The sequence below is a fragment of the Trachymyrmex cornetzi genome, unplaced genomic scaffold (assembly GCF_001594075.2).
Source record: "Trachymyrmex cornetzi isolate Tcor2-1 unplaced genomic scaffold, Tcor1.1 scaffold56, whole genome shotgun sequence".
Classification (NCBI taxonomy): Eukaryota; Metazoa; Arthropoda; class Insecta; order Hymenoptera; family Formicidae; genus Trachymyrmex; species Trachymyrmex cornetzi.
In genome coordinates, this window is record NW_017299871.1 from 2096443 (window position 1) to 2109257 (window position 12815).

A 12815-nucleotide genomic window follows, 5' to 3' on the forward strand; every position below is an offset into this window, starting at 1 on the left:
GAAACTTTGAAAGGCATTTTTTATGTATATATACGTATGTTATGTGATTTACATAATTATTACGCACCAAACTGTTGTGTTTCGCGCCTTTTTTTATCTTTTTTTTTCCCTTGGCATAGAAACGAAAATCTAAAAATTTAAATAAATTAAGATCGGCGACAGAAAATATCGGCGATACGACCCAGAATTTTCTCGAATTCTGTCACATGAATTACCAAGTGTTCGGTAATTTACAATCATTTCTCAAGTTCAATTGCTCACTTGACCCGGTTTAATTGGCGGTATACATATCACCATTTATTGTTACGGAACATGTTGCTACAAACGTACGTGTTGAGGACTGTAACTAAACGATTTCCAACTCAATCGACGAGAATCATGTGAATACGTTTTATCGTTTAAAACTGAAAAAAAATTCTTCTAAAATTTTTAAAAAAACTTCTAAAATTAAATTTGCATTATTTAATTAAACGTACATTTTTTTTACATGTAATATTTTATCCAAAATAATGAAAAAATGTTACAAAAAATGACAATTAATTTAGTGATATATTTTACCAACAGCATTTTTAACACTTTTAATGTATATATTAATTTTGTCATGATTTAAATTTTCTTACGTGAAATTATTTATAACATTTTAATTATTGTAACACAGCTCTATAAAATTTAATTGAAGGGAAATTACTGCAATTCCGTATTTTCTAAAAACGTAAAAAAATGTTTTTTTCTATTACTTTGATAATTCTTTTTCTTTTGTTTTTGCATAATATATATATAATTTTAGAAATTGTACTTATAGCTCTATCTTACCGACCTACAATGATAAAATAGCGATCTTTTATGTTCAAGTCGGTAAATAAGAGTCCTACATTTTCGGTCTACTTTCAGAGTTCATGTACATACCACACTTAATTGTTCTATTCCGTGTTATCGGAGAAAAATGGCGGTCTGGAGTAGTATTTTGCGTGCCACAAGGCAAAAATTGCTGCAAAACAGCGGCTCCGGAACAGCACTGATAAAGAACGGTGATTATCCATGCACAGTTGCTCGCGATTGTTCACGTCGTCGAACGAGTCTCTTTTATTTCACCAATGTGCTTCTGTGAAAGCAGACTGTGTTTTGTTACGCAATGATCGCACAGTGCATTTGGATGTAGTATGATTCTACTGTGTTTCGTGTAACAGAATAAACCGAGACACGTCCGAATAAAAATAAAAATGAGTTGTTACGAAACGTTGAAAATTCTTAATTGTTCGTGACTAATTTCGATAATCATTTTTTTCCTCTTTTCAAGAACATCTAACAGTATCAACATCTTACATATATGCGATACTATAAAAAATTCATACCAAGATTGTTTATTACGGCCTGGTTCCAGCAATATAAGATTAATCTTAGTTTAGTTTACTTATTGTATGCTTCCCAGCAAGAACAGATAATGGTGTAATACAAAAAGAAAAAGAGTTAAAACTGAGATTTAAACTACATTGGTAAAATCAGGTGTTAGGAGAATATAAATAATAATTTAAACTGAGATTCACACACATGTTAATCTTACATTGATGGAGCCAGGTCTATGTCATTTACAAGTGATTCTGATCTATTTACTTTGTGCTGACACCTTACATACTTTATTATATTATAAATTCAGTCATAAAAATGAACGTATAATTATATTAGCTGTATTATTATATATTATTTAGAATTTTACCGATATGGAATTTTTGATCTATCTAAATATCGGAAGCTATTAATCCACTTCTCATATCTCACGAGATCTTTTTTGTATTTCTAGGACAAGCAAGATGCATGTCAGAACAGCGCACGTTTGTCATACGACCGAGCAACTTTCAGTGGCATAAAACGAAAGATTATTTCCACCTTTATTTTTTACTCGGTGCTATTCCTGTGGGGATCGTGATCACCTTAATTAACGTATTCATCGGTCCTGCTACACTCGAGGAAATCCCTGAAGGTTACGTTCCAAAAGAATGGGAATATCTTCAGGTAAAGATGGTTTCAAACGATGTGACCAATATACGCCAACTTTACACATTTGCCTACTTGCATTCGCTAAATATTGATCTACATTCACATGCATAATTATATATACATATCAAGTATGTGTAATATTTGCTAATATTGGCATGTATCGGCCAAAGAAAATATTTTTATTGAAATGTTTTGTGTTTATAAAAACAGTAACTATCGAAAAATATAATACGATTTTCATTTCTTATTTGTTTCAGCACCCGATTAAAAGATTCCTTCAACGTTACTTCTTCCCGTCGCAGCAACAGGAATACGAGAAGTTTCTGCATCACATATACCACGAGAACCAACTCAGAAAAGTTAGGCTTCTTGAACAGCAGGTGAACGTCGCAATGAGCACCGCTCGCGATTACAGAAGTTCATACTTCCGGGAGTTCTACGGCGCCAAGTATTTTCATCACTACAAACAATCTTTGGACAAATATATGGGAGAAGAAAATTGATATCATTTGGCTTGTTACAATTAATTTTGATTTAAGAGCTCTGTAAGAGCTGGGGAAAATTATTTAATCAGGTGTAGATACGTAGATTACGTGCTCTTAGTAAATTCATACTGAAGAGTAAATCCTGCGCAGTGTCAACTCTGTCGATAAGTATGTCGCATTGTACAGTTACTAATATAGTTAATAAAGTCTTGATTAAAATTCTTCCTGGGTGAATGTATAATGCACCAAGAAATAAGTTTTCCTTGCAATATGTATATATGTATATACATATAATACAGAATAATTTCATATAAATCTATTTTTTTTAAAGAATAACTTATGGACAACGTGCGCTTTTTACTTTCCACAAAAAAATCATTACACATTAAAGATCTTGTGAAAATACGCATATCGCTCATTTGATATAACGACACAACTCAAAAAATAAGGTTTCCCAGAAAATAAGTTTTAATGTATTTTGAATCATTAAAAGAATCATTACAATATTGTAATATTAATTTTGAAATGCAATTTTGATGTAACTAATTGTAAAGTGATAAAAATACTTTTAAAATATGTTCTTTTTTTTCGTTCTTTTTCTGCAAACTAAAAATAACATTTTTTTAAATTATATCGTAGCAAATGAGCAAATTTTTTTAATTATATCGTTGTAGCGATATATAGTTTGAAAATGATTTATCACCTGCGTGTTCATACTATTATTAAAATGTTAAATAATCATTGTAGCGTTTCTCTTTACTTATGAAGAGCATCTGCACGATATCAGTAAAGGTGCAAATCATTTCCTATAATGACACAATAATTTCTCGAGTAGCAATTTGCGGTTAACCGCAATCATCAATAATTTCTTTTTGAATCCGGATCGGATTTCGTAGCAAGAACTGCAACGCTAAAACAAATCAATCGGTTATACATCTCGCGTATAATCGATTAATTTGTTTTAGCGTTGCAGTTCCTGCTGCGAAATCGATTTGATTAATTGAAACTGGTTATGATTTTGATTTCAATAAATTCATTTTATATCGTATATTCTACCTACAATGAAAAACTGATCAAATTTTATGGCAAATTCGACAGACAGGAAATTTAATGTCGCGATTGCGCGAACAACTCAGTAATTAAGCAATTTGTTTATTTTCGCGTTCAATTAATTAAGAACCTTGGTTGTTGATTTTTTTTAGCACAGATTTTGTTTCTCTTTCTCTCCCTATATTAAGAGAATGATCGCTGTCATGTGAGCTGTCTCGCAAATATAGCGGACATTTCCGCTTCCTCTCGTTTCCGTAAAACATTTTTACATCGTCCTCGCAAAACCCTTTCAATTTCCAGTCGCACCACGTGTCGTGTAACAATACGTTTCGTTACGTCATTACGATTATTTGTAACGCGGCCCTCCAGTAATGGGATGCAAACTGTGTTGCGAATATTCTGTTTCAATGTTTTCGCTGGAATCTTATTATTGTATATCTTAAAATTTTGCGATAATGTTGAAGGTGATACACACGATTCTTAAATGCGGATTAGACATTTTCTTCACGAAAATATCGAACTTTCGATACCTTTGGGAAATAAATAATAAAATCATATCTTTTACAAATAATTTCAAGTAAAATATTATTTACTTGAATCTTAAAACTTCAATTATACCTATAAAAAGCTGAATAAATCCGGTGAAAATTTATTAAAAACAGCGGCGTAATATTTTTGGGAATCAAACTATCAATTAATTTCAAATAAACTCGGGGAAAAAATGTTATATACATGGACATATTTTATTAAATAATTATATATAATTGTTTATAAAATATGTCAATTTTTTACATGTCTGTAATTTTGTATATTTTTATATAATTACATATAATTATATATAAACATTTTTTTCCGGGAATATGTTATTTCTGAACTTCAATTTGATAATAAAAATAAAAATAGCATCATTAGCGTAAGTCGATTCCGCGATAATTAAAAATGCTTCCATATGTTGCTAAATATGGACTATATACTCGTTTGCGATTCTCTTACGATTTGTCACAGACCCAACGAAATGTCAACAAGAAACGATAAGACGGACAGGAAATTTGTTGCTTTTGCGAAAAAACATCACATTTCCGTGCGCCCGTTTCTTACGATCCTCGGTGATAACGTGATTGTCTTGTCGGTGCGTTAACGATACGTTGATCACCAATGTAACCGTGCAGTGATCATTGTCAAGGCCACCTCACGTATCTTGCATAATGTATACTTATGTATGCACTCGTGTACAAACACAGCTCAATTCCGAGTCAGCGAGTACACAGACAATCGGCTTGACGCAAATTTATTTGCATTTGTCACTTTTGGTCCGCGATTTATTCATATTTGAATATATGTACGTATGTACGTTAAATCTTCATAATTTATGTCATAACAACATCCGACAATTACGCGAACACTTTGAAACTATTTATCATTCATCAGTTCCGATAGCGCGATATTGCGACGTTATTCACATGTTTTTCCACTCTCCAGTTTGACGGATACTTTCAATTAAATGTATGACAGGATTGATAATGATAAAAGATAATATTTGTTTAAAGAACAAACCATTGTGTTTTTTTAAGCATGTTTTTAGTGCTTCATACACAATGTCTCAAACAGCTGAAAAAACATGTTTAAAACCTGATTTTAAGACATGGTTAAAAACAATGATTAAACATGTTAATTCAACATGTTTAAAACATGATTTTTACCAACCCTGATGTGCGAAGATAAAATGACTAATGTAATACGTCATAATTATTACAACGTATTTAATGTACTGGTTTTTAATTTTAAAATCTATTACTACACTTGCGATTTTTCATGTAATGTCACCCTCCATATCGTTTTTTTTTTTTTTTTACCTATATACATTATACCTGTATCTCAAAATTCGTGACTTAAAATATATTATAGCAAGATAGTTATTGATAAATATTTATTTTAACACTAATTTTTAAGATAGCAAGGATGTAAATATAGTCTATTGTAGACTACTTAGATAGCCACACATGAGTCTCGCGTATTAGCGAGCGTTGATAAGCACGTTTAAGAATCGTCACCTCCAAGGAACACACGAAAGTCAATAAAAATCAAAATGACATTATTTTGATTCTTAATGTCAATAAACAGTCAAATTTTGTAACCAAAATCACCAGTTTGACTTTCATGATATCAAAATAGTCATTTTAACTTTCTCTCGACTTGGTGTATTTCTTCAGCAAGTGATTATCTAAACGTAGTCTGTAATTAATCATATTTAAACTCTTATATCGTATCTCAGAAACTATTGCTTAAAATAAAAATTTACAAAAAACTTTTTTTATCTAATTTTTTAAAAACTTTTTTACATATATTTTGAATTATCCTGCGAATTTTGAAACATCCTGTATATGTATAAAAGTTAAAATGTAAAAACTCTTATTAAAGAATAATTAAAAAGAAGGATAAGGCAGATATTCTCCGTCGAGATTTTTTTTTTTTTAATTTTACGATCTTTTACGCCGCATATTAAACTTATAAGAAACAATTTAAGCAATGGAGTGGGAATATTGCGTAAAAAACTGTCGTTTTCTCGTTTTTTATTATCGAAAGACAGTAATTCAGGGTAGTAACACAAAATTGCAAAATGGTTCAGGACTTTTCGGTTCAGATTTTGGAATCAGGAATAGCGCTATATATAATTAGTGAGTGCTTTTTAAGATACACCCCTGTATACATACGAATTATATTAAAATCACACACACACACACAAAATTTTAAAAAATCATCCTTATTGTAATTCTATATATATATATTATATATAGAGAGTCGGTGATGTAACCGCATATTCCCTTTCATTAACTTCATCTCGACGTTTCCGCCTCGTCTTTCATCCAACAAATTGACTTCTAAATTTAATGACTTCGCTGAATGCTTCACTGACTCTGGCGAAAGTTTGCAGTTCGATGCACGAGTTCGATAACACTTTACTGCAAATCTCGTATAACAAATCGCGTCTGCGGGATGACTCTGCAACGTGCGTTGTTTTTTTTTTTAAATTAGTTGACGTTTAGTTTACCACGAGAGAGCAAAATCATCGATCTATCAAAGCTTGAGCATCTTGACGGATGCAGAATACATGTGATGGTAAAGTAGTCGATTAAATATAATATTTGATAAGTGCTCAATTATATAATTTCTCCGCCTACAAAGAAATTGCCTGGAAATCGTGCAATTGGAAGAAAATTGATTGTCAGTGACTATTAAGAAATTTGCAAAACAAAAAGTGCATACCTAGTCTAATGATATGCACACTCAATAAATTATTGTACTTTATTTTTTTCGGATAATACAACTCATTAGCTTCAATTGTAAGCCTAGCTAATGCTAATCGCATTATGGCAAGCTGAATCATTGATTATTATGTTACATCTTGTATGTGCGTATTCTTGTGAATTAAATGGAGTACAATAAACTTGTTACATATGTATGAATTTCAGCGTGATGCATACATAATCATTAAATGTAATGTAATAGTCATAAACAATTTACTAAAGTTACTAAAATCGTTCATAATAAACACATAATTGCGTTTATGAAGATAATGGAACTGTTTATAATCATGATTATGTATTTTTCTATGCAACAGTTGCGGATCCTCGGAAGCAATTTTAATTACAAGAATAATTGCAATTATTCTTGTAATTAAAGCTCGTCTTAGGCAAATTGCTCCCGAGGATCCGCAATCGTTGCATGGAAAAATACATTCAGAAGCACGTGTATGTGATGTGACGCGCCTTATTATATGACTCTGTCTGTTACGCGCGCGTGCTCTTCTCACCCCGTTATTATATCATAATTATGCAACGATACGTAATACTGAGACGTGATACATGTGATGTCGGAATCGTTTTATCCTTCGACACGTGCAAACCGATTCCGGCCTCCTTTGCAAATCTTTTTCTTCAGGAATGTTTGCGTAGGAATCAATTGTTAATTATTATAATCAACAATGTGTGTATATACATTTGTGTATACATATACACATATAGATTGAAATTTTTCTGCCCATAACAGCTTTTTTTAAGCGATTACGAGATGATAAAATTTAAATATATTCGCAATGTGCGAAATTTGTCCTCTGTTATTATTTATGCAGCGAATAATCGCAATTAAGATTTAAACAAATTGCCACATTATACAAATTTACCATAAATTTACCATAAATAATGCGATTAATAATCGCATGATTAATAAACATCAATTAAATTGTTATTGCACGGCACATCTCGTCACGCAAAGCATCACAATCAGTTCGCACAATCTCTAAAATTTGCCTTGGCGTCAAGAAAAAAAATATGCGGCCTGACGTAATAGAATAGAATAGAATTTATTACTTCAGCTTACACTGCCAAGAAGGGATTTGGTTTAGAAAAAATGAATTTAATCCATACACACCATCCATACCTCTAAGATTATTTCATCCATACGCGCTTTATATCAATATCAGACTACGTATTGAAGATTGAGATTGAAGATTGAAAGATTTAAATTTGACCAATCAAAACAAAAGGACAAATAATCAACAAAGGCTTAGTTATAAACAATAAGATTCACAATAAGGAGCCTAGTGCTAAATAATTTTTGCTTAATTTTTCTTTAATCCGAAAATAAATATAAATAGAACGTTTTCGATCATTTATATATCTGGTCATCTTCAGTATTTAAACTTTTTCACAATCAATAAAATTCATCGCAATTAATTATATATATGTACATACTTTACATTCTCATATCGTGTCGTGAATAATTCGTTGTATACATATTTCGATCGTCAAAACAAAAGGAGCTAAAATTTCTTTGTTCTCATAGGTCAAATTTTCACATTCAATCTTCAGTCTCAATCTTCAATGCGTAGTCTGATTCCGACCTTACACTTACTGCATCCTAAAGGCCTGATGTAATAAATTTAAGTAAGGATAGAGCAAGGTGAAGGTTAGAAAATGCATTTAGTAATCACGAATGTCGCGGCGTGTACGACATACACACTAATAATGGATCTGTAAAACTTGGCGTCAGGTATATACACGCATTTACAGCCATAACGATAAGGTGCAGGGACGCCTTTTATGTAATTTCATGTGCACGATATATTAACATCAGGAAATCAAAATTGCAGGTCGCGTCGATCGTCGCTATCATAATACGCGAAAATTATACGATAAGAAACTGCATCTCGATTACATCTTACGGCTCACATCGAGATGTCCTTACACTGTTAAATCTATAGTTGTTAAATTTAATCTAAGGTGAGTCGCCACTACTCCTACTCGATTATATCGTTATTTTATACTAAATGATTATATTTGACACTATGTCATGTCAACAGGGTTGGGAAGTGCTAAGTTACAAAGATAAAAGTTAAGTTAAAAAAATAATTAATTTTAACTTAACTTAGTTACATTTTAGACCCTTAACTTTTTAACTTAATTTAGTTACATTTTATCAGTAACTGTTAGCTTTTAATTTGATTTTTTTGAAGTCAATCCTTAGATACAATGCGAGATGTTAATGAGTATATAATTTAATAATTTTATATTGTATAATCGTTACTTGTAAACAAGAATAACCAGATTCTTTAATAAATAAGCTGTAAGAAAGTAAAAATACGAAAAATTGTGTAAAATAGTCAAATTTTTTCTTTTTTTGATTGTTCGAACCAAATTTAACTTTTAACTCAATTACTTTTTTATTAACTTAACTTTTAATTCAATTAATTTTGTTATAGATTAACTTATATTTTAATTAAGTTAAATTTTCAAGGCTGTGTTAACTTTAACTTAACTTAGTTAAAAAACTTAGTTAACTTACCCAACCCTGCATGTCAATTGGATCTATATAGTCAAATTAACACGATATAGTATCAAATTTAATTATCGTTTTAAAATAAAATAACTTATTTAGTAAGAGCTGTGGCGACTCATCTTAGATTAAATTTGACCCTGTAAATTTAACAATGTACGCGAATTGGTCGCCCTCGCGCCGCTTATATTAACGCGATTGTCTCATTGGAAAAACAACCATATGTTTCTTTTGCAATCATAGCAAATATATGACGGCCGATTTATACCAGATCTCGTTGAAATGAATCTCTGTCTTCTATAGAATGGATCACTGTCATCGAGCAAAGCTATTAATAATAGTGACAAATGTCAATATAATAAGCGTCCTCATGACTTGCGAGCTGAGAAATTAAAGAAAGATAGATTCAAAGAAGCGGTTTACGGATTATCTCCGTGTCTTAATCATTAAATGCCAATGTTTTGTGAATATTACAGTTTACTTCATCAAAATGAGAAGCAATTTCAGATAACACAGGGAGAACTCGCAAATATAGATTACGGAGAACTCGCCAATTACGTAGCTTGTTTGAAGATCAGAGAATAAAAGCATTAAAAATAAAGTCATTAATCTTTCTCCTTCGATACAATTGTTTCTTAAAGTCTCGTATAGCTTCCTTTTGTGGTTTCGTAATTTTTATTATAAAAAAGAATTACAGGTTTCTTATCCAAGGTTAATTAATTATATAAACATAATCAACGAAAAGTAAATATTTTAGTATTCGTTTAATTAGCTATGTTACTTTCACGTGTAACGTTGATGAAAATGGTAGAGGAAATCCACCGAAAATGTTTTGACGATTCACGCTGATCGATTGTTGATTCTCTTTTCTGAGGATTATTTATGTGAGCAGATTAGATTTTTCTGTTATTGTCAGTCATCTGTAAATAATCTCATTGACGGTGAGATTCTCATTGACGACAGAAGGTTGTCGTAATCGGAAACGGAAATAAAGGAAGCAATCAGGGTTGCGGGCTCCCACGATTTGCATGAAAGTCGTTTGTCACGGAGATAGTCGCTTTCTGAGTTAAAATTGATCCTTGAACGTGTTTCCTAATCGGGAAACTTTCGTTCGTTCGTCCACATCATTGACGAGATCAACGGGCTGCGACCTTCGAGCGGAAATACGGAAATAGGCTTCGTTAGTTCGGATCCTTTCTAATACTCTCTCAATCGTGATATACACGAACATTTTACAGGAAACTTGTGTTTAAGAATGAAATTGAAAAATTGAAAAATCGCAAGCAACTCTGATTTTATTTACTATATTTGCTCAGGAAAATTGTTTCGAAATAGGAGTTTTTGCTGGCATTTTTTCCTCTTTTGTTGAAAATCGAGAGTTTTGTGTAACTTTTTTAATGTGTCATCACATATAATATTAGATATAATGAATTATGTCATTGTTTACAATACAACACGGGCGATTTATATCCCGACCAAGTTTAATATCCGTGACAAACTGCCGTCTGCAAATTGTATCATTAATTATGTCGCAAGCGGCAGGTGAGGATTAATTTATCGAATTGATCTACGTTATAATACGAGCTCCATAAATACGTTATATTACTGCGTCCATAAATTATAGATATCGAATCAAAAAACCACCTACCCACCTACGAATTATATTCGCGAGCACTCTATGCGATATTATAAGTTACGATATAATTAAGCGATGAAATTCGAAGAGATAACCATGAAAAAAATGATTGCCAGTTATCACCCCGAGTTGTCGCAATACTAGAGTGTTATGCGATAAATAATATTCAATTCGTAAATATAATAGGCTCATTTTGTAAATAATTTTGCGACAACGAAAAGAGTCTCCGAATCATACGTTTTATATCGAATTTTCAATGAAGAGGATTATCTGTATGCGAAAGAGAGAGGGTGGGAGAGAAGGAGAAAATGCGTTTTCGCAGACATTTTCGCGGGTTAGAGACGTTAATCGCAACTGTTTCTATTGTTGTTAACGTTTACTTTTTATTGCGAGCGTAGAACTTTGCAATCGCTATAAGAATTTAAGGTCATGCCTCCCGTCACGAATAGAAGTAAACGTTACCGTGCTTAAAACAACCAATTATAATCAGCTGGATGCCTAGCGTGGCGATTGTACGATCGCGTAAAGATAATGAGTTCTTTAAAAAAAAGAGCCTCGAAGTAGTCGCCAATTACTGCCAGCCGTTGCTTTTCAATGCGACTTCAGTTAGGTTTCTTCACTGATAAAGATAACTGTTAACTGTTGTTACGAGTGTTACCGTTCTCCATCCCCTTTTCAAAGTTTCTCAAATCACGAAATTCGATGCTTATGACTGAGCTTTACTTAAAAACGGAAAATAGTTTACAAGGTAATGTAAGGATTTCTTGTGCTTCCTTGTATATGATTTAGACATCCCTGTCCCAAATTAATTTTTATCTCAGGCAAGAGATTACATATCTCAAATGCTCTTTTATCTTCTCCTTCATTACGTGATTCTTGAATTTTTTCCAAATGTTTTCATTCTGAATCTGTGTCTTTCAGATCCGAAGTCTAATGTATCTGTTACTTGCAACCGCGTATTTTCCCGTGAAGCTGTGTTAATGCGCGAGCACGAATCGAGCTTTATTTATTGCCGAGTCAAATCAGAATTAGCTTATCACTCATCGGCAATAAGATCCGGACGGTGACAGTGCAGAAAAAAGCAATTTCTGTCATTGGAAAGCCCCATAACGGCAAAGAGAAATATCGCCGAGTTTCGTACAGATCGTAATCTGAAAACCGCAAACTCGAGGATGAATTAAACTGCATCCTTCGTTTAGCCCTCTGGGGCTGCATTGAGTCATTTTTCCGTGTATCTGATAGTTCTCTTCGCAATAATCATTACTCTTAGATTTTTCACACGATGAGAAAACCCTCATTGTCATTGAAATTAATCATTCATTAAATTTATTTATACACATTATTATAAATGCACATTAGAAATATATTTATGTTTAAAAGTAACTTTTAATGTCGCTATATCGGAATAACTTTTATTACTTATGATATAAAATTAATTTGAATAACATTTTAAATTAAAATTGTATATAGGCTACGAGTAAAAACTGGATGTCGAGTGCTAAGTTGATATTTACTATTTAAAACATAGATAAGAATATACAATAGACAAACGTTTTAACCTTCATTAGGTCATCCTCACTGTAACAAGTATAGTATAAAATAAAAAAAAGTTTGCAACGCCAAGTCGATTAATAGTAAAATTTAAATTATACGTAAAGAGTTACAAAATTCCGAATCACTTTTCTCTTCACTTTTGATATCTTCCATTCCGTTATTGTCCAGTATCGCTTAAATCATAGTAATATTGTCAAAAACATTTTTTTTTATTTTTAACTATTCTTGTTACACTGAGGATGACCTAAAAGACAACTAAATTG

The 12815-nt window shown here is 31.8% G+C and overlaps 1 protein-coding gene across 1 annotated transcript; it reads left to right on the top strand.

The window, feature by feature from the left end:
- The first annotated feature begins 890 nt into the window (after positions 1-890).
- Positions 891-2701, top strand: ND-SGDH (NADH dehydrogenase (ubiquinone) SGDH subunit). The gene is made up of 3 exons (XM_018514805.1): positions 891-1028; positions 1799-2010; positions 2253-2701. Exons 1-3 carry the CDS (start codon positions 944-946, stop codon positions 2496-2498), a joined length of 543 nt encoding a protein of 180 aa, XP_018370307.1. The 5' UTR covers positions 891-943; the 3' UTR covers positions 2499-2701.
- The last annotated feature ends 10114 nt before the right edge of the window (positions 2702-12815 follow it).